At 40.0% G+C, this 22,854-nt stretch overlaps 3 protein-coding genes and 1 long non-coding RNA gene across 4 annotated transcripts; 2 read left to right on the top strand and 2 right to left on the bottom strand.

Annotated features, from left to right (window-relative positions):
• Positions 1 to 179: 179 nt before the first annotated feature.
• LOC122998527 lies at positions 180 to 4,799 on the bottom strand. Its single transcript, XR_006407444.1, has 3 exons — positions 4,652 to 4,799; positions 2,482 to 3,880; positions 180 to 1,193 (listed from the first exon to the last, which is right to left on the bottom strand). It is a non-coding gene; the product is annotated as an uncharacterized LOC122998527 (long non-coding RNA).
• A 2,102-nt stretch (positions 4,800 to 6,901) lies between these two features.
• Positions 6,902 to 10,298, top strand: LOC122998710 (Krueppel-like factor 11). The gene is made up of 4 exons (XM_044375672.1): positions 6,902 to 7,097; positions 7,934 to 8,224; positions 8,671 to 9,664; positions 9,898 to 10,298. The coding sequence occupies exons 1-4, from the start codon at positions 7,059 to 7,061 to the stop codon at positions 10,197 to 10,199; spliced, it is 1,626 nt and encodes a 541-aa protein (XP_044231607.1). The 5' UTR covers positions 6,902 to 7,058; the 3' UTR covers positions 10,200 to 10,298.
• A 2,778-nt stretch (positions 10,299 to 13,076) lies between these two features.
• dnaaf2 (dynein axonemal assembly factor 2) lies at positions 13,077 to 15,403 on the top strand. Its single transcript, XM_044375685.1, has 2 exons — positions 13,077 to 14,846; positions 14,929 to 15,403. The coding sequence occupies exons 1-2, from the start codon at positions 13,305 to 13,307 to the stop codon at positions 15,328 to 15,330; spliced, it is 1,944 nt and encodes a 647-aa protein (XP_044231620.1). The 5' UTR covers positions 13,077 to 13,304; the 3' UTR covers positions 15,331 to 15,403.
• A 404-nt stretch (positions 15,404 to 15,807) lies between these two features.
• lrr1 (leucine rich repeat protein 1) lies at positions 15,808 to 19,916 on the bottom strand. The gene is made up of 5 exons (XM_044375686.1): positions 19,348 to 19,916; positions 18,271 to 18,369; positions 17,191 to 17,443; positions 16,506 to 16,980; positions 15,808 to 16,420 (listed from the first exon to the last, which is right to left on the bottom strand). The coding sequence occupies exons 1-5, from the start codon at positions 19,528 to 19,530 to the stop codon at positions 16,165 to 16,167; spliced, it is 1,266 nt and encodes a 421-aa protein (XP_044231621.1). The 5' UTR covers positions 19,531 to 19,916; the 3' UTR covers positions 15,808 to 16,164.
• Positions 19,917 to 22,854: the final 2,938 nt, after the last annotated feature.

Here is a 22,854-nt window from a genome sequence, read left to right as displayed (position 1 = left end):
TGATAAACGTGCTGTTCCATATCTGGTATCAGGCTGGAGTCCAGATAAACCTTTTTGCACATGCAGTTTAGGGATAATCTCTCCTTCAAAAGTTTGTATGAAACACCTAACAAAAGTCTGGTTACTTGCACAGATGTACAGATGAGTTTTAATTTCTTATATGAAAAATTACAGCAGTATGTGTTGCCTTATCTTCCTGTCCATCACAGATCTTGTTTTTTGATTGTTATTTGAATGTCAATAGAGACATGAAACTTCCAATCTTAATCACAGGGATTCAAAAAAAGTCTGCGTTGTCCTCTCTGTTTGAGTCAGTATGTTCCAGCGTGTCTCTGGATGATTCAGAGCAATTTTAACAAAGCAACTCTTTAAAGTAAAAAACTCCCTCCTTCTGTGAAATGATTCACTAGTACACTTGGTGACATAACAGGAAGAAATGGCTCTTTATCGTGCATCTGTGATTCAGTCTGTACTGAAAATAGCACTTATTATCGTGTCGATGTTGATTTTTTCAACACACTGAAAATAGTCTCACACCTACTGTACCCACACAGATCTATACTCTTCTCAATTGTAGGAGTGTAGATACTAACACAAAAACTAGCATATGTGACTATCAGATTTGAGTTTTTTGCAGATTCAAAATGGGCTTCAGCAATCGCTCAATATGCTACTGTAGGCCTCTGAAAATTGAGGTGATGTTGAATGTTTTCCTTAGATAATGCAGAAGAACATATTTCTGTCATTGTATGCTGTGCGACTGAATAAAATTTCCCCGAGGCAAACAACCAGACTGAATATTACTGAAAGTGAATTATTTTTTAAAAATCACAGATTTCTGTGCCTTCAGCATCATCATTAGGCACCACACATGCTCACACCGTCTCCAGGGGACCTCCTCCAGGGAGCCCTCAAACCTGCCTCCTGTTCCTCATGTTGCCAGGACAACAGACAGCGAGCTAGCAGCACATGAATCAGTGTCGCATAGCAACAGATTGGCTTTAGAATCCAGTTCTGACCAATCAGGAGGCAGGTGCTTGTAGAGGAATCCCTGTTGTCTCCACTCTAATGTGCGGGAGGAGAGAGGGGGGCGGGGCCACGTGCTGTGTGGTACACAAAGCATCCTTCAGTGTGGAGTTTGATGGCTCGCACAACAAGTCATCTGTGGTTTGTTTTCTGACCATCTTTACTACCTATAAAACACAAAAAATAGAAATAAAATTGCCATTTGTCACTTAATTAACTCACCAAAAAATGCTCTCTAACATCGACTAAGCACAAATGAATCTCCAAATGATTACGAATTGTATGTAATGTGTAACAATGGAATAGTTTTCTGAGTTTCTTTGTATGAACTATCAAAGTACTGAGACAGTATTTAAATGACATCCTCATAAACATGTAACTTGTGTTTCAGTGTGGTTTGAAATCATGCCAAAGATTGTCAGTGCATAATCTGAATCTCTCAACTCTTAAAAACATGTCTTCGGTATTAAAGGGTTCCTCAATTAAAGTCTAACCATCCACTGAAGATGGATCAATATAGCTTTTGAAGCATATTTCAGATTTTTTGTATTTTACTTAAAAGCTACATGATTGAAATGTGCATCTAAAACACCAATATTTACCACTTTATCTCTGAAGTGTTCCTTAATAGCGTTGGTTTGAAGTATGCACATGTGATGTGACCATAACATTAATTATTATTGAGTTATTGAGGTAAATTTTTCTTTCTATTTTTTAGTGAGATGAGACAAAACAAGTGATACAAGACAAGACAGAACGTAATACAATGGAAGACATAACACAACAAGACAAAACATGCAGTTAGGACGTACAGCGGTAACGGCAGAAAAGAAAGAAATGGTTTCCTGTGTGTGTGTGTAGGGTAGGTGTAGAGGAGCAATCGGGGGGGGGGTGGCTATAAGCGCAAAGAGAAAAAATAAAGAAATTAATAATAATTATGATAATAATAATAGCAACAAGTAAATAAATAAATAAAAACAAATAAATAAACAAATAGGAAGAGGAACAGAAAGGGAAAAAGAAAGAAAAGAAAAAGAGAAATTTTATAATTAAAAAGGTAAGTGCTGACTATCTTACATGTTCTGCTTCTTTTGACGCTGTACAAAGATTAGGTTACAGGAACTGAGCATAACCTACAGAAATTAGGGGAGTCAACATTCTTTCACTTTTTCAAGAAGGGCTCTTTCCCACGCCATCTCATAAACTTTAGATGTTTTCAACAGAAAATATCTGCAACAGTAAGCATTTTATTTTAATGTTTTTTTCCTGCTGTGATTTCTGACATTTTTTATACTTAAAAACAGGGCAGAGTAGGATATTTCCATGTTTCTATGTCCGTGTCCAGTTCCGTTGATCTGATATTAACAGAACAACCAAAAAAGGCAACGAAAAGAAGAGCGGAAAGAAAGGAAGGCCGAGGGGTTCATTTACAGGTTTTCCATTCTCTCTACTCACTGTGTCCTTTCACCCAGATGTCAGCTTCCAGTGTTGGCGGGGAGGATCCACTGGCTGACAGCGTTTTACACAAGTTCAAATGACTTCACAAGGCATTCTGGGTATCTGTGTCACATTGGCATCTCTGATACAAACACCCTCACCATACAAAAGTATGTAATAAACAATACGTGTTGAAGAGGTAATTCAGAGCCCAGCATTGTTACATTTACGGCAACAATAATCTGTAAGATCCATTTCGGCTCTGCATTCCATCAAAACAAAAAATGTAAACCAGTTGACAAGTGCACGGGAGGGATTTCACAACACTAAAGTATTCCTCTTTTTGTTACATGTGACGCAGGTTTTTGTTTCGTTTTTTCCTTTTGCTGTCCTCCAAAATATATGAAATGATAAAGCTGGATATGACTGGTATGGTAACAGCTATCGGTAAAGATCACTGTACTCCAGTGCAGGCAGTATACCGTATACTAAATACAATTTCGGTAAAGTTTACCTGTAAATCTTTATAATATACAATATAACATAACAAGAGGAGGCATAAGAGGTATCAGCTAAGCCTTCACCCCCTCTATATACAGTGTATTATCTATATTTATGCATTAACATTTTAGCAAAATCTTTGCAAAGATGTGCATCTGTTGCCTCTATTAACTATTAGTGCAAGTTTAGAAGAAATAAACGTGTTTACTCTTACATAACTTCAAAACAATTTGAAACAATGTTAATGAATGAACATTTCAAGGCCTCATGCTGTTCGTCTTGGCAATTTATGATTGAATACCGCAACAAGATTAGATTAGAAGTTATGTGTCGATTATGGTCAAACTGATTCCGAAAGTGTAACTAACATAATCAAATTTTTCATTTTGAGTGGAAATACTTCATGTGGAAGTGACTCTCTTGTCTACATGACCCTGCTCACAGCTGCCTGTCAGAGCTCAGGGGCTGTTATTGAAATATAGCCCCTGGCTGGTAAATTTAACCCTGTTGGGGCAACTCCCCCCCTTTCTGAGTCCGCTCCTGGAGTTCCTGAGTAGGGGGGAGTTGGCTGGACACGGGAGGTGTGCATGTGGAGGCCCAGATAGGGCCAGCATAACCTTTCCTCCAGATTCCCTAACTAAGTTGAGGCGGACTGCCCCACTTATATCACAAACAGGCTGCTGTACTTAGGCCCGGGCTGCCTGTCATGCCTGTGTGCTAACTCGTTTTCCCTGTAGCTCCTCCTTCTTCCCCTCTCTTCTTGCTAACTGCTGGCATTGAAGCTGCTCCGCCACACCTCCAAAGCCCTCATTGCACCCTGAGGTCATGCTTATGTGAGTCATACCGAGGCACAGGTCTTCGTTAGCAGCCAGGCACTGCTAGTGCCCGGCCCACACACCTGCTACACTCCCTTCTGCTGCAGGCACAAACAAAAAGCAATTTAAGAGTGACATTAGGTAATGTGTGGCCTTAAAAGGTTTGTTTATTTATAAGCAGGAGATGCAGAAACAGTATGAACTAATATGACTGATGCACATGAATCTAATGATATGAATGTGCCTACTACTATTATTTTTAACCAAAGCATCTTGATTATATTCAATAATTCATACTTTCAAAAGCATCTAATTGCCGCCCTTTTCATATCATGGCTTCCAGAAGTTTGTTGGGACTCGTGACACATTTTCCCCTTGTGCAAATACAGTTGGGTGGTGATATAACTTCATATATAGGTCAAGACTAACTTGAATTCCCATTAATGTATTTGTGGAAATGATCTCACAGAAATGAACAGACACTATGTTACAGGAAAAGTGACCTTCCATATATGAATATTTCAATAAAGTGTTAATTATATTTTCAATATCAGAAGATAAAATTATTTGCTTTGCAACCAAGTTAGCAGTTCATCTGCAGACTTGAATGCCTATGAGACACAAACACACACACAGACAAAACAAATGTCAAGATCATGACCAAGATTGGGGTAAATATCAATGACATTGTTGCCTAATTAATTTCCTAATGTAGAGTTTAATTGTTGACCTCTCCTGAAGTTCTTTGTTGTGAAACCACAAAAAATAACAGATGTTAAAATAACTTGCTTATAAATTGCTTTGGAAGAGACGATGATAAATTGATACACTGATATGGTGGTAACATGCATAAAACTGAGCATTTTACTCACTTTATAGATTAATGACTTTGTGTTTGTGTTATGGGATGTTAAATGACGACAGTTAAGCATTTGTCTATCTGTTTTTTCTAGGAGAAAGCTGCACAACCAGTTCCAAAAAAACAAGACAGAAACCCGCGCTTCATCTGGCACTTATGTTGCATTCACTTGTTGTGGGAGAGGTGATACATTTGACTTTCCTGCACGTCTCATCGCTCTCAGTTACACAATGCAGCTTGGCCTATATTTACAATCGCTGGTCAAGTAAAGCAAATAATACATCCATATCTAATAGCATTAAAAAACCCCACAATGAATTGTTTATGGGGTGTAATAATCTAGCCAACCACAACTTTCACTTTAAGTATTTCAAAGTGTGAGCTAAAAACTTCAAAGAATCCTACAGTGACAGCAAAAGACTTTTATTTGTCCTTTTATTTCAACATGTACACATATAATACAGTAATAAATGTATTGTAGTAATTTGTTTCAAAAACATACATGATCAATTTGTGACCCACATTTGTGGATCCACAGAATGAAACTCTCAGCAGACTAGTTTGTACAGTAGAAACACTGCAAAAAAAGTAAATCTTCAGCACAGCACCGCAGGCCATTTATGTCCAATATTGTGCATCTTCTGATGGTGTAAAGGAAAAGACCTTTGGGTTTGTTTTACTATGTAATATTTTAACGTATAATTACACTTAGTCTATCAAAATCAAAATAAATATGTTGCTATACATTCATCTTGATTAGAATGTTTTTGAGCAAATAATTATGTTTATATAATAAGTTCTGATTTTGGTTCACTTGTACACTACTTCTAGTGGTGGAATCTAACAAAATATATTTACTCAAATACTCTACTCAATTTTAATGTGCTTTGAGGTACTTGAGTTTTTCAATTTCACTAAACTTCGTAGAGACATACTGTACTTTTATTTCACTCCATTAATGTGCAAACCGTACTTTGCAGATTCAGATTTTACATACAAAACATGATTAGTTTATAAAATTAAATGATACATTGTTAATGAACTACCCAACAGCATATAAAGTATTTGCTTCACCTTCACCAGCTGCACCATGAAAATGCCATACTTACACAGTAATGCAACAGTAATATTAATCCAATATTATTATACATAGTCACACTGAGAAGGGTCATTCTGCATAATAAGTACTTTGGATACTTTAAGTACATCATGTTTTCCAATACTTATATATTTTTACTTAAGTACATTTTTGAATGCAGGATTTTTACTTGTAATTGAGTATTTTTATATTGCGATATAGCTAGTTTTATTTAAATAAATGACCTGAATGAATCTTTTACAGCACCAAACATGTTACACATATAATCAGATATGAGCGTGCGATAATAATAACAATTTTGTACTGCACTTTTCATTCATAGTGGATCTGAAAGAGCTACAGCATTAAAAACATACAACTCACAACATAAAGAAAATAGAAAAGTTTTTATGCCTTCTTTAAAAGAGCCTAGGGTCTGTGCTGCCCTCAGATGTTCTAATATTAACCAGATTGTTGTAACAATAAACAACAACAAATAAACTATGTTATTGTTGGGGTCCAGCTATTATACAGTTGGAAATGCCTAAACTATTTTATAGTTTCTAAATATATTCATCATGGACAAATAATCTAAGACACAATAAAGCAAATTCTGAGGAGTCTTTTTTCTAATATGCAGAAAAATAATTTTAAAAAATCCATAAAAATTTACAACAATACAGTAGGTTCTCTTTTACTGTGAAGATCATATTTGGTTTGTGTTTTCCCCAGAAACTATACTAGAAACTCTTCAGAATCATCAAAATACACAATGTGTCTATATATATATATATATTTATTTATTTCAATTATAATGCGCATGATTGCGTTTACATAATAACTTTCATTAATTGTAAACGCTTAAAAATGTTTCATTGAACCGTTAAGTCGCATTAACCAGGTTATTCCCACAGCCCGTGAACGCAGCATAGACTGGATCGACCTTTTGCCTAGTTTAGCGGACGACAGTTCATCGGGTTTACTTGACACTGCTGACTCTAACGGCCACGCCCACCAACGGCCACGCACCCTATTTCCTCCAACCGCCCTGCGAGCACGCACTGTTCACGCGCCTTCTGCCCTCTTATTGGCTGAAGCTCCTCACACACTTGATTGTGATTGGCTGAGTGTTGCCACCCGCCGGTGCTTGTTGTGAGTTTTGTTTTTCTTTTTTTTTTCTCCTCCTCCTCATGTTTTACACACACACAGCTGAGAGAAAAGGGAGCCAGTCAGAGAAAAAAAACGACCACTGGACAGGCAGCAGCACTGGCAACCGCCGTCTCTTTGTTCTATACTGGCTTTGACAACAAAAAAAAGTGATATTTAAATATTTTGTTCCTCCATGCCATCGCGAAAATTTATAGAGATGGACTCACACGGGGTAAGAAAAATGTTTAAATACTTGTTACAGTTTAGCGCTGTATTGATTTTTGTGTTTTCTCTTCAGTCCGCTAGCATCCAGTTGTTTACTGACTGATTTGAGATGTCAGTTAATCAAGCTATGTCACCAGCTAAATTCAACATACTGTATATCAAATTGTATCTATTTTTTAAATTATTATTATTTTGTCAGCGTCCCAGTGGTGCAAAACAAATTATATTAAATTATAATGTAAACACAATTTTTAAAAACTCATTTATTTACATTAAGCATTGTATGAGTCATGCCTTTGTGTGATAATTTAACATTTTAATGTAATTTAAACATATACGGAAGCTTGGCAGTGTCGACAAACTGTTTCATCTGAGATTCAGTCAGCTCCTGTAATATGCTTTGTTTACTGGAAAAAAAATATTTTAAATATTGTTTTTTAACAAAACAAAGTTGTAATGTACTGTATAAGCTTACTTCCTGATGCAAACCCGCTTTATGGGGATTTCACATGGCTCATCTCGGCAGCACGTCACACTTTGGTCTATATTTGGCAATGGGAGGTGTCTTGGCGCTGAGCCAGAGGCAGTCCATGCTGGGCTGGGGTGTAGTCACCAACACCCCCCCCTCCCCTATTGGCAGCATCTTGCGGTTTGGCCCGGGAAGTTTAGATACAGGAATAGTGACGGAGCAGATGATAACTATTAGAATAGAAAATTTTTCTTTTGTCTGCGAATGTGTCATGATCAAATCTGAGTTACAGTGCATGGTGTATCATACAGCTGAAATTACCCAGTGATGTGGCACTACTGAAGTATTTATGTTTATGTCATTGTTCCTTTCAGACAGAGTACACGGACCACTGTGGGTCCCACGCAAAGAGAAGGAGGCATGACAGCGAGCAGTCAGTCTCCAGCGGAACCAGCAGCTGTTCCTCCGCTCTGGAGTACACAGACCTGGAGGCGGCTGAAGCGCTGGTGTGTATGAGCTCCTGGGGCCAGGGCCACTTCCTTGCAGGCAACAAGCCGAGCCCTTGCAAGCCCAGACCCCTCACCCCGGCTTCGGACTCTTGTGACTCCCTCCTGCCGCCAGAACTCCCGGAACCCCCAAAAGACTTTGTATCCCTCTCCTCCTTGGTAAGAGATGTTTATTTCTGCCTCTTGCTATTAATAATTTCAGCTGTGAGGAGGCACTGAAATGAAAAAGGGTGATGTTTGATGAGTAAACATATTCTAGCCAAGGTTTGTATTGAACCCCTTGGCCTTTTTAATGTGAATGTCTAAAGATAACTGAGGTTTATGACAAGAGGAGTCTGGGGCAGGTGAAAAAGCCTTGATACAGTAAGGTGGTTTGACCTTCAGACAGAGTTCCTCCTCTCAGATGCAGGGTCATAAAAATCTCAGTTTATAGCTTAGAGTGATCATTATTCTTCTGTACCTGCTTGCCACCTGGGATACTTATCTCTGCAAACAGCAGCCCCTGTAAAATTAGACAAGAACATCCATTACCTCTGTTGATTTTGGTATTATGGATGGAATAGAGCACACTGTTTCATTTTTTTGTCTCTCCCTTCTCTTTCTAGTGTATGACTCCGCCTCACAGCCCCAGCTTTGTTGAGACTTCAACATCCAGCTCAGCGCTCCAATCAACCTCCGGCCCGTCTGTGTCCACGCAACGCTGTGGGCTCCATCATCCTGGGCTGGCACCCATTGCTGAAAAGACCCCCTCCCTCCCCCCTCCATCACAGCCCTGCAGAGCCATGGCGACGAGCGTCATCCGCCACACCGCAGACAACACCCCCTGCCAACACCACATTCCATTGGCCCCCAATCCACAGAAAAATAGAGACACGGTAATGGCTGCAACAGTCTGCCAGCAGCAACAGCAGCAGCAGCAGCAGCAGCAGCAGCAACAACGTATTACAAAGACTGAGCTCATAACCACACCTCCATCTCCTCTTGCTCCTCTTACACCCACATTGTCCACATCAAAAACAGAGCAGCAGGTCAGTCCCTCAAAACCTTGTTTGGACAATGTCCCCACGCCTGCTCCTGTCAACACCCAACTTCAACACAGCCCACCCACTCCCCCTGCTCCCGCTACCCTATCCCCACCTCCAGTCACCAGCCCCCAAATCATCTGCCAGATGTTCCCTGTCAGCAGCCAATCAGGTATAATCTCAGCCTTCATCCCCAGTGCGGTTCAGGCTTCCAGTTCTGGAATTCGGACCACCACCACTCCCATCCTCCCCCAGCCCGCCTCAGCCAACACCGCCTCTGTCCAGCAGTCCCTGATTGTGGGCTCAGCGGTGCCCCAGGGTACGGTGATGCTGGTTCTCCCTCAGTCCTCCGTCTCTCAGGCCCCTCACTGCCCTCAGACTGTCATGACCCTGGGCAACACCAAGCTGCTACCTCTGGCTCCTGCCCCCGTGTACGTGCCAGCGGGGCCCAGCGGCAGCACCACAGCCACAAAGATGGACTTTTCCCGCAGGAGAAACTATGTCTGCAACTTCCCAGGCTGCAGGAAGACATACTTCAAGAGCTCACACCTCAAGGCTCATCTTCGGACACACACAGGTGAGCGTTTTACAGAGTGGTGTTTGTGCACTCATGAGGATGTGGAAATAAATGTGACTACCACAAATGAGTGTTGCATCCTGTTTGTAAAACATTCTTTCCTTGACCTTGTTATCCATGATGGGAAGAGAGTGAGCTCATTGTTGTATCTCAGACAACACACTGGGACGTACAAGATTTTTATGACTGCATCGTGACTCATTCGCTGACTCCCTGTTTTTTTTCTCCTTTAGGTGAGAAGCCCTTCAGTTGCAGCTGGGACGGTTGTGATAAGCGCTTCGCCCGCTCCGACGAGCTCTCCCGTCACCGACGAACACACACCGGTGAGAAGAAATTTGTGTGCCCCGTGTGTGACCGGCGCTTCATGCGCAGCGACCACCTCACCAAGCATGCACGGCGCCACATGACCACAAAGAAAATTCCCTCCTGGCAGGCTGATGTTCGGAGCCTGAACAAAATGGCTGCTGGCAAAACACCTCCTTCAAAACCTGGCCTTGCCACAATAAGCATGCTGGTACCTGCAGGCTCTAAGTAGACAATAAACACTGCCATCCTACCCACTCCCAAGATACCACAGGGACGCTGGGAGCAGCCCAGCACGCAAGGCTGCTGCTATTTTACTCACGGGAATTAAGGAAAAACATGCACTGGACTCTATTTTCCTCTCTACTGCTCATGTGTACATTTTTTTGTTTACTTTTACATAATTGATAATATGTATGCACTCTTGCCAAAGCCTTTGTATGAAGTTTGTCTTATACATTTCATCTTCTCCACCCTTCCTTCATCTTTATTTGTCTTTGTTGTGTTAATACTGATATATATGTCTAAGTGAATGTATTGTTTGTTGTACTATGAGATGCATTTATTTGTCATATTTGGGAAAATGTTAACATGAAAAACTATGTAAATATGAATATTAATCCTCAATACTATGATTATACCTTGATTATATCTCCCTGTCTAACTTTTCATATTATTTAATACAAATTTGTAATTAAAATTAAGATTAAATGAGCCATTTTTGGTTCTTTCTGTCCACTTTTGCTCATGACCTTTCCAGTATCTAATGCTATGAAAAACAAGACGTAGGATGTAGATTTAGTCAGCAATCTTTCCCGGTTGTCTTACGCAGAAATGCAGTGAGTAGTACCTTCCCACATCCTGTGTGCGTCACACTGTGACTCCCTCCCCCACCACCGCCCTCTTTTGGTCAGCTGAAACTCACTCGTGTTCTTCCAAATGTGCTGACTAGCCTGTGGGTAGCTTCCTGCTGGCTGAATGAATTTTTGGTGTTATAAAAGCTCTGTTGGTGAGACCATCTGGGGACAGTGCGTCCTGTTCATTAGCTCAGAGCCAGAATGCTTGATGAGTCAGAGCAGACAAAACAGACAGAGATTTGTTTTCCCTGTATTATGAGTTCATTAACAAGATCATTTAAGCTCATTCAGCTCTGTCACATGGGAATGAGGAGGAGAAGACGACGAGGCTGTGAGATTCTTGCATAATAGAATAGCAACAGCGGAGTTTCACTCATTCAAAGATCTCACATCTCTCTCCGCAGCCTGGTGTATGTTAGAAAACACCTGTTCTTGTGGTTAGCGGTTACAAATGAAAGGAGAAAGTTCATGTTTATAAAATCTACCCTTTCCCCTAGAAATAACATGTAAGATGAGGAAGAAATTTAATTGGAGAAACTGCAGCGTTTTAGATTCAAGAGATTTATTGTCACATGCACAACAATACAGCAGATGACAACACTGAAGGCAGTTAAATTTACCTTCTTTCAGCTCTAGTTCCACTTAAAATATATGAGAAAGATTTTTAAAAATGACAGAAGAGGAGGATAAGAGAGAGACGAATTAAAATATATACAAATATACATTATATTGCACATTGGTACACAGGTGTGGTATTGCACATATTTATATAATAGTACATAATATTTATATAGGAAACAATAAAATATTTGGATGCTGACTGGTCATCTCTGAAGCTTCTATCTTCTGTCTTTCTCACACACTTAAAGCAGCAGTGGTCTCATACCCAGTAACAGCACACCCCTTCCAATCAGACAGGGAGAAATATGAACTGTTGGGGGTGCGACCAATCACGTCTCTTCCCTGCATACCCGCCCCTTTGCCTTACTGACCGACATACTGGCTGGCCGCGTGCCATCTGAGCTGTGGTCAACAGCGACACCTGCTGGTCGAGAGATATCACTTCGCTGGTGATATTTCAAAAAGAATGTGTTTTAAAATATGTGTAAAAAAAAAAAAAAAAAAATGAGTGAAAGATAAACAGTGGATTTGTGTGGCTTTAGTCTGGGATTATTGAGGCTCCTTTCCCTTTTTTTCCTCCTCAGTTTAGCTTGTTGTGAGTTCTCTTGTGTTTTTCACTTGCTCATTGAACATGTATTGTTGTTTTCAGTATATGAGCTCAAAGTTTGACAAAAATCCCACTTCTTAAAAAAGTACAGGTTAATGCCATTTGTTTGTTGTTATTGATTAATTGAGGGGTTTTAGTGTATGAATCAACGGGGTTATTAATGAGTTGTTAATGTCAAAAGGTCTATTGTATTTATTCAAAGTCCATTACATGACCCCGAACAGAATACCTTAAGTTGTTGTAAATTTGACATTTAAAGGTAATTGTCTTTATAAACATTAATTAAATGCACAATTTTACATGTAGTTGTAAGTTTTAGCACACAGAGACCCTTAAAGCTTAAAATGATAAATGTGATTTTGAGATAAAACTAGTTTTTAGGTAAAAAAAAATAAATAAAAAATTATTGGCATAAACGAACAGCATGGCAGGAGTGGGCCCTGTTTGCAGCATGTAGCGGGACACAGTGACTTCTGGAAACATTGAGCTCTTTAACTATTGCACTTTTTTGGTAGTTAAACCTATAACGCTAAATGACATGAAAACACATTTGGTTTTCTTTCTCTCTTCCTTTCAAACCAAATCAACGACTGAAATCTATCACTTATATAGACATTCAGGCTCTTTGTAACGATGCTCCAAGTTGAGCTCAGGTGCTTCCTGTTTGCTCTGATAACATTAAGACGTCTTAACATAATTCAGAAAGCCACCTGTGTGTGTATGTGGGGTCCCACAATTCACATCGCCAAAAGTACATTTGAGAAATTATTAGATCAAATCTATTAATAAAATACGTAACACCATTAGTTAATACTTTTTGAAGCCACTGTAGTGTGTGTTCACCCTCCACGCTATGATTTTATTTTTGTTAAGCTTATTTCTTTTTCGAGTAAATTGATAGTTTATTCTTAATTTTCTAATTTATTGTTGAAATTAATGTATTAATTAAAAGCTGTCGGAACTGAACTGTAAAAGAAACATATTTCTCGGGGAAGTGTTTCCTTGTTGCACCAATGACTCTCGTGTTGCTATGGTTACAGGAACACAACTGGGAACGTTAGTTTGCTGCCGTTTGGCGTTAGTGGTCGACCAACAGGAGATAAAACACACATTAATGTACATAAAACAAAACTAAAACAGTATTTTCGGTATTTTTGGCGAGGACAGCTTGTGACAATTAATGTCTGTTAATTTAAACTTCGCGGCTGAACAATTTTGGGGCATTTAATTCACGGAAATTCACGAAAACATCATGGACGTGGGAGAAAAACTTAAAGAACTTAAGATGACAGCGGATGAAATCAGCAGATTCACTGATGCCTTTAAAGATGAGAAATTCAGGGAAATGCTGCGCGACTACGCACAAGAAATATCAGACCCTGCGAATAAGAAAAAATATGAAGAGGAGATCAAACTTCTGGAGCAGGAGAGAGGAAACAACATCGAGTTTATCCACCCGGAACCATTCAGGGCTCTCAGGACAAGTGTGAACGGCAAGCAGAAGTGCTACATCAACATCTGCGCCAATGAAAAAGTCGGTAAACCTGAATGTAAGTGGGGGGTGTCTGAGGAAGGCCGCAGAGGACAGTGCTGGTCCCTGCCTCACAGTCTGCACCCCGGGAGACAAGACACAGACCCAAAGGGAAACAAAATCATGATCTATGATGTTATTTTCCACCCTGACACTCTTCACATAGCAAGGAGAAACACCAGATTCATGGATATGGTGGATAGCACAGCCATTCAGGGGATCCAGGATGCTTTCAAGGTGACTCTGGACAAAAGCAACGTGAGAGAGATGAGCACCAAATATAAAGGCACACCTCAGGCTTGTGTCATGCGAAAACCCATACCTGGGTATAAAGCCAGGGTACCCTCAGAGCAGCCTGACCCTCTTGCCTTCCCATACCCGGATGAAAAAAGACCTACCACATCCCCAGCAACAAAAAACAGCAAACCTATCCAGCCTCAGAAACCCAAAGAGCCCACCAAGCCAGACTATACAGTAAAATATAGATCATTCATCGATCTGCAGGACTTTAGATGTTCCAGAGACTCAGCCAGAAGCCCCAGGCCTAAAGTGATTGTGGTCACCATCTACGTGCCGCTTCTGAAGTCAGTAACAGACGCCAACCTTGAAGTAAAAGAGAAAAACCTGCTTCTGGAGTCCAAGAAACCTGCCTACAGACTGGAGCTGCCCTTAGCCTACCCTGTGGATGAGGATAAAGGAGAGGCCAAGTTCAACAGACAGAGAGGACAGCTGACAGTCACACTGCCCGTTCTTCCTTCTGATGAGGCATTTGAGTTCGCAGTAGGGACCGCTCAGGCTGTTAGTGATGATGATGAGAGGCAGGAGGAGAAGGTGGAGGAGGAGGAGGAGAAGGAAGGTAACAATGGTGAGGAGGAGGAAAGAGAGGTGGAAGAGAAGCAGCAAAATAGAGAAGCAGAGAAAAGTGAAGAAGAGGACAATAAATATGAGATGGAAGAGGAGGAGACATGGAAGCAGCAGATGGAAGTTGAGAAAAGTGATGAGATTTATGAAAGCAGAGTGGAGGAGGAGGAGGAGGAGAAATTGAAAGAGCAGAAAACTGAGAAAAGGGAAGCCGAAGAGAGAAAAGAAACTGGGAAACAGAAACAGCAGGATGAGCTACATGAAGATAGAACGTTACATAACAGAGCAGCACTAAAAAAGGATTATTGCGGAACAAGTTCTCAGTGTGATACGAGTGAAAAGCACCAACAAACAATACAAAAAGAAGAAAAGACAACAGAGACTGTAGATGGAAACTTGAAGGTGAGTCATTTTAACAGATCCTGAGGTTGAAGACATTGTGCTCAAACTAAGCTTCTGTAAACTGTTTTTTCTTCTATGCTAGGTGGAAATCCATGCCGCATCAAACCAGGAATCCCATACTGATGTTGTTTCTTCCAAACCTGCGACGACCAACACTTCAAGCCCAAACAGCGTGGAGGACTGCTGCGTTCCTGAGCGGGCCGAAGAGTCCAGCAAAGCGCCTGCACTGGATGAAGAGAACAAGTCAAGACTAGGAGGCAACAGGGTCACCCGCTTCTCCGAAGAACACACTCTGGGCTCAGAGGAGACAATTGAAGATGACCTGCCAACAGAGCAGATCATCCAAAACCCAGAGCCTGATAAGAAGCCGCCGCCTGTCTTATTAAGGGAAATTGATCAAGACGGAAATGAGACGGTCATCAGCGATCACTCCACATCGGCTGGCTTCACCTTCCAAAACTCCCTCCTGTATGAGCTGGACTGAGCAGATTTTGAAAGTCGTATCAGTCAAAACTTCTGCAGTGTCTCATATTAAAAGGACGTTCATATTTTCACTACTTGTGACTCTTCTTCAGTCACTTTAATTCAGACACATTACGAAAAAAACTCCACTCATAGCAATTTATTTCAAAGTCCCGGAATAAACTACTTAGGACAAGACAGTGAGTATTTTTATTTTATTGAATTTTCCACATATATTTCATACATTTTTTTAATATCATATAAAAAAAATTTGTGGGTCATTAGCACGGTAAAAACCAACTCCTTTTAGCCAACGCTCATGGACCCAGAGGCACTGTGTTCAGGCATTAAAGAAACTCAGATGTGTCTAATTTCTTTATTCCCTTGCCTAATAGAAGTAGGTCAGTAGGGGAGACAGGAAGAGCAGAAAAAAAGACGTGAGACTTACCGGCAGCACAGGCAAACCGTCACTTTGTGTCAGTGTAGCGGTCCATTATTATTACATTTTGTCACTGCCACTCTGTTACAGATGGAGCAGGTACAAAGGTACGCTTGTCTCCCCAATGTTTGATATGTGAGATGTGCATTATAAGTCAAATGTAAGTGTAAAACAGGTAGCTTGGAGTGCTTTTAAAAACAAAGCTTAAAAAAAGAGAGTTAATACTGTCCTTTTATTTTGAAGGCGTTGCCACCAAAAATTGTACCTCTGCGCTATTCACTACTGCTGTTCCTCTCGTCTCCTCAGATACTCTCCTATGGTATTTCACAACTTGCAAAAACTATTGCAGTATCACAGCAATATCCAGCTGTCCGTGTCTTTGCTGTCAAACGAAGAAAAAAAAAGTTTGTTCCTCCCTCATCTGATTCCTCTCTGGAGTGAGTTGTCCAAGAATTCAGAGTAGCAGGAGAGGGAACAGAAGTGCTGCTGCACCGGAGCATCTGTGCCTCCCATGTTGTCCACCAGGACCACTGTGTGGGACACTTGGTGAAGGTTCATGCTCACTGCCGTCTTGATGTAGAAACTGATGCACGCACGGCCACAGTCGCAATTCTTGGCTACTTCAAGGTCCCGACACAAGTGAGCGGGGATGAGGTGAGGTCCGTACGGTATTCTGTAATGTAAATCAGAAAGAATAAGCAAAGTTGTGGCTAAGAAGAAAACAAAAGTATGACATACAGAAGGTGTTGAATTCTAACCTGAGGTTTGCCACAGCTCTGGAAGCTAGTTCTTGAAGTGGAAGGGGGAATGTGAGCTGCATTGTGTGGTCCAGAGGGTTGGATTGGATAAACGGGTTTCCAAACAAGTCCAAGTTCTCCAGACTCAGCTTGCGGAAGTCACCAGGCAGCACGGCCAGCTGGTTATGTGCTGCCGACAGGAACCTCAGCTTGGAGAGGCGGCCGATGTGGAACGGCAGACAAACCAGCTCGTTGTCGTCCAGTTTGAGGTTCACCAGTTCTCTGAGCTGGCAGAACTGAGCGGGAAGGGACTGCAGTCGATTCTGGCTCAGGTCCAGAAGCTGGAGGGTCCGCTGCAGGGTGGACAGACAAAGGGCTTCGCTGAAGGCCTCCAGGTGGTTGTTGTGGAGGATGAGCTCAGACAGGCAGCTGAGGTCGCCGATGGTGGCGGGGAGTTTCTTGATGTGGTTGTTACTGAGGTCTAACTTGCGAAGAGCTGCGAAAACAAAAGAAACAAGAGCACAACTGAACGGAGAACTCTTTTAGTCCCTTGTATGTGGATCCTACATTTCCCATAATGCAATTCACCAAGGTTATTCTCTCAAACTTTAAAACAGAATGTAAAATAAAGCACTACCAAACTCTAAGAATATTTGGCAAAGAATAAATTGACACTACAGACCAAAACTGCACTGCATTTGTGTACCTTTGAGGGACAGCATTCGCATGTCCACACGAGACAGTTTGCAGTAGGAGACCTGCAGCTGCTCCAGGGAGTAGGGGAAGTTTGAGGTGAGCGGGTAGTCCTTCTTGGAGACGATAGTGAGTTTCTTCTTGGGTTGCTCTACATCTCGGGCGCGGACAGGAGTGAGTGTGGAGAGGGGGAGGCTGCTCGTGTCGCTTCCTCTGTCGGCCAGACGAGCGGCCGAGAGGAAGTTCTTTAAGCTATTTGCATCAGCCTATGAATAAATAAATAAATAAAATTATGTATTACATCTATAGTCACAGCATATCAATAAACAGAGAAAGCGGCCTCAGAGCGTCTTCTGTGGTGCTCCTTCTGTGTGACCAGATTTCTTGAATTATCTAACCTAAATTCACTGGCCTAAAATATCATGACACACTTCCTTTGAAAGAACATGATGAACTTTATGCTGTAGAGAATAAAAATGAATGTGTGACTCAGGATGGAAACTACTGGGGTTGGACACAATATCATGAACACCTCCATATGTATAATGCAGTACAGTCGAAAATCATAGATCTGTTCATTTAAATTTAGTCATTTATGACAGTATACGTTTGTGGCCAAGCAGGTCAGCAGGACTCAATTATGGATCTTGTGTTTTCCCTGCTTACTCGCTGTCACAATGTCAGTTAGTTTGTGTATGTGAGAGTGTGTTTCTGTCAATGTGACAGGTTGAACTATGTTAGAATCTAGGTAAAAGGTCACCGCCGCTTCAAAACAACCAGGAGGGCTCAGCAGCCGCTGGAAACAATGCGGCTGCTATGGCATCTGTCCAGGCATCCCCTGCAGTCAAAACACACGTATGTGTGTCTGTCTAGTTGATAAATGAGTGAGTGGACAGTTTGACTGTTGTGTTGTTTTCTCACAAGCTAAAATCTTATTTAAAAAGAGTTAACGTTTGTACCGTTTGTGAATCATCTGTGACAACACTTCCAAGGAAATGAGAATGAAGTTGCTTCATCATAAACCTGAAAATCTTGTTCTGGGCCAAAAACAGAGTCCTTGCATACAAACATCCTTGCTGGCTGGATGTCATACCTTGCTCAAACAGATGTCAACAGCTGGTTCCCTTAATCTCACAGTGGCCTTGCCTTCTTCCACAAACCACGTGAAGAACTTCTCTATGTTGTCTTTTAGCTGCAAGACAGAGTTGGCACATGTCAGTAGTGGAAAAATCCATTTCACAACATCATGGCACATCAACATTCACAGCAGAGTGAATCACTGTCTCAACAAGTTTAGACAGGAACAGTGAAGAAATTCAAACCTTTTTGTTTACATCTGGTTTTGAAATCTATGAGCTTTTAAAATCAGAAGTAGGGGCACCTGAAGGCAGCATTTGAACCCATGAAAACAACATCTATGGTTTCCAATCTGGGTCTATCTGGGAAAGATGATGATGAATAATTTAAGAAGTAGATTCAAGTGACTCCTGTGATTGAGCTCATTGAAAAGTAAGAATACAGTCAATAAAAGTTGATAAAAATGTTTTGAAAAGTTTTTGTTAATGCTGCTTTTATACAGTTAATTCAACAATACGGTTGAATACGCACAGTTTTCATGACTTAACTGTACTTAACTCATGTAATGATTATTACAATATAAAAATAATAACAAAAATAGAAGGCTTGTCTCGCCAAAAATGCATGCTGGGATAGTCTTCAGTCACCCTGCCACCCAAAACATAAGCAGACCCTCAAAATGACAAAAGTTTACAGACATGAGATTAGTAAATGTAAAGGGACCAGCGATTTAATACACTATATAGAAGGACAGATGCACCTGCATGTTTTGTGAACTATATTTCACATTATTATTAATATGGCGCTATTGTTTATTTACTTGTAAGGCATCCTCCTATTGCATCTGTGTATCCTGGGCAGTTTATGATGACGTGACTTGTTTTCAGACATTAACCAGGCCTTGAATGCTAACTTATTTGGAAGGATGGACAACACGTCTCTGAACTACATCTGGATCGAAACAACTTAATAAAATATATATAACAAATATAACTTGCAATTAGCCTAATTTGGAAGAAAACAACAACAAACTGAGGACACACGCCCTTTAAGTTATGAATGAATGAACAGCTTTGAGCTTTGAACAGCACACCTTGTACTTGGAGCCCGCTCTGTCTTTAGCTGTGCAGATCATCATGTATATGCTGCTGCGTTGACTCGTCTTGTCCAAATGCTTCCCGATGGAAAGCACCGCTCTCGCCCCTTTCCCTCGACTCTTCATCCCGAACGTGGGCAGCATACGATTTACGACCTCGACATCACACTGGAGCTTCATTTCAATCACTTAACTATTATAAAAAAGACTGACTCCACGGCCTCAGCGCCCAGTCAGAGTGAAGTGAAGGGTTTTTAAACGCATGCCAGAGGAAAACTTCCGCGGAATGAAGCTGATTAACTTGCTAGTGACACATCCCTGCTCGTCACGGATGTCAACAGCAGCTGGAACCGTGTCTGAACGGCCGCCGAGGACACTAAAGTCAGTCGTCAGTAAGGTATATTAAGTCTTTCGTGTCCTGCCGCGGTTTGCTCGACGGTTTCTTGACAAATCGTGAAGGATCCTGGAGAGTTTTCGGATGACAGTTGGTCGGTGAGGCTACTGTTAGCATGATCCCGCGCGTGGGAAGTGACGTCACGTGGCGCCTGTTAACTCACCCCGGTCTCACGTTAGGTAAGAGACAGGCAGATAAACAGCTGCTGTGATGAAAGATACTCATTAAAACAACAGTCAGGAGCCCAATATGAACAGTTAAAGAGGTTTCCCTCACTGTAATCATTCCTCCTGTTTATACTGGCTGTTAAAAGATCACCTTCAAATTGTGCTTTCAGTGTAAGTGATGGGAGCCAAAATCAACAGTGTCCACACAGTCATTTTGTGCAAAAATGCATTTAAAAGTTTATCTGAAGCTTATATAAGGCTTCAGTAGTCACAGCAAGTTGATATCTGCCACATTTACAGTCTTTTTAGCATCAAATTCCCTCTTTGTGTTTCCTTGGACAGTGTTTCCCTGTTACATAAAGCAAATTTGGCACAAAATAGACTGTAACATTGAAAGATATCTACTAGATTTGACTGATTAGGATGGCTGAAGCTTCTTATAAGCTTCAGATAAACTTTTAAATACATTTTTGCACAGATGGAGGAGTGTGAATTTTGTCCCCCATTACTTACATTGTAAGTGCATTATAAAGGGATCTTCTGATGGTAAGTGTGAATAAAGTGTGAAGAATAATTACAGCAAGAAAAACCTATTTCAAATGTTATGTGGGAACCTGACTGTTGTTTTAAGATGGACTTGAAAAACTGTGAACCTGTCCTTTAACTGGAGGTGGTTAAGGTTTAAGGTTATTATTATTATTATTATTGTTGTTGTTGTTGTTGTTGTTGTTGTTGTTGTTGTTATTAAAAAACAAGGTGTTTTTTTAAAATTAGGCTAATACATGTGTGTTACCCAGTGAAGATGTATGTCTCTAGATATGAACTAGATTTGGATACTTGGTGTGTTTTTTGTGGAAGATGTGATGAAACCTGGATTCATCTGTTTTGTGAGTGCACCTACATTAAAATCTTCCTCTGACATGAAGAAGAAGAAGAAGAAACATAGCTGTTGATTTTAAGGAAACATTTCTGCTGTTCAAAGTTAAAAAGGAATATTTGAAAGACTGTGATGTTGTACACAGTGTAAACTGATAGATTAGATTATAATCACACAAGTAAATTCTCAAACCAAAAAACAAACTTCAGTGTATTCTAGGCCACTTTTAATATATATTGAAACACTTAGAAACGTTATTACCTTAACTTTTCATTACCTTTATTTTTAATTTTTATATTTGTATATTTTTTGTGATATCTGGACAGCTTTCATTCTGTGTTCTTTGTCAAAAAAGCTTCTTTGGTGTAATATTTACCCTTTAATTAGATAAATATATAATATGTAACACAATTATGTGGTGGTAAAGGCTCTCTGCAGAAAATATGAATAATAAAAATGACATTTTAACAATGCAGCCACATGAAAGAACAAAACCTTGTCTTGGCGTCACTTTTTTATAAATAATGTACCTGTAGATGTTTGATTTAAAGGCACAGCTTATTCTGGAGCTTCTTCCTCTGCAGATGAAGCTCACTCTGATGTATCTCCATGGCAACAGTGGAGCAAACACCATCCACTGATGAACACTGTGAGATGTGGCTGAAAGTTCTGCAAAAAGCTTGTAAATGAATTGTAATGGGTTTCATAAATGGTTTAGTAAACATTTCAATGACACGAATACTTGAGTATATCCACAAAGAAATATAAAAACACATGAGCAGAAATTTCCTGCATAAACCATGAGTAAACATAAACATAAACATAAACATAAACATAAACATAAACATAAACGTACACATAAACATAGCCTAGTCTTTGGGAACTGTGGCATCTAGTGGTCAGAAGAAAGAAAGGCCTCCCCAAAAGGTCAAAAGGTATTATACCATATAATGCATGTTATATTATACTATACACAACTGTACTATATTGCTTTATTATATTATAGTAGGCTACTATACTATACATGACTATACTATAGTGCTTTATTTTACTATACTAGGCTGCTATATTATATTGTGTGGAAAGTAAAGTTACTCAAGTACTGCATTTATAATTTTCAAACATTTTTACTTAACTTTAGTAGAGTTTTTACTCCACTACATTTGAGAGAAAATATCAGACTTTTACTTCACCACATTTATTCAGCAGCTGTTGTTACTTTGCAGATTTAGATTTCAGATAAAACATTACGCATCCGCATTGATTAAACAACTCAGTACCAACTACAGCATTAAAATGCTGCTCACAAATTAATACATCAATAATTATAATCCAATAATGTAAGTAATAATAATATAGCATTTTACTGTTGTTACTTTAAGTATATTTGGCAGGTAATACTTATGTAAGACAGTAAGGACTTTTACTTGTGTTTTTTTTTCTTGTGGCATTGATATGAAGTAAAGGATAAAAATACTTTCTCCTCCCCTGATCATGATTTTCTTTCTCTGCCCGTTGTGGTTTTCACTTCATCACACAGTGTAAAAATACACTGATGTCATGATAAAACAGAAATCTCTTATAATGGAGTTAACAGACTGAAATATTAGCCATGAAGTTTAAAATGAAGGTTCATGGCCTTATATTTGAAATACTCAATTCTGATGTTACATATACCTTGTGTACAAATGTCTATTAAGTTCCTATGTTTTGAGAAATCTTTAACACAACAAAAAAAACTCATGAACATAATACCTTACATAATGTACCGTATATGGTCTCAGATTGAGACCATTTGAGAGAACTGTACTAAAATGCAAAATATTTTATTCTTGTTATCCATTAAAAAATAACAGGTTGTATTTTTATAGTCTTATTTTTTTCTAACCTATTTCTCTGTTTCTCACCTCTGCTCCATTTGTTTCTTTCCTGCACTTTGTCCAGAAGCGGCACTTCAGTTAAAATTACTTTGCTGAATTTAAACTTTTGTGTGCATATGTTTTATTTGTACCACCCTACTACAATGGAAAAGGTGTTAGTTGAAGTGATTGGATGTCAGTGAAGAT

The sequence above is a fragment of the Thunnus albacares genome, chromosome 15 (genome assembly GCF_914725855.1).
Source record: "Thunnus albacares chromosome 15, fThuAlb1.1, whole genome shotgun sequence".
Taxonomy (NCBI): domain Eukaryota; kingdom Metazoa; phylum Chordata; class Actinopteri; order Scombriformes; family Scombridae; genus Thunnus; species Thunnus albacares.
The sequence above is the reverse complement of the archived record's forward strand: the minus strand, read 5'-3'. Positions and strand labels throughout refer to the sequence as shown.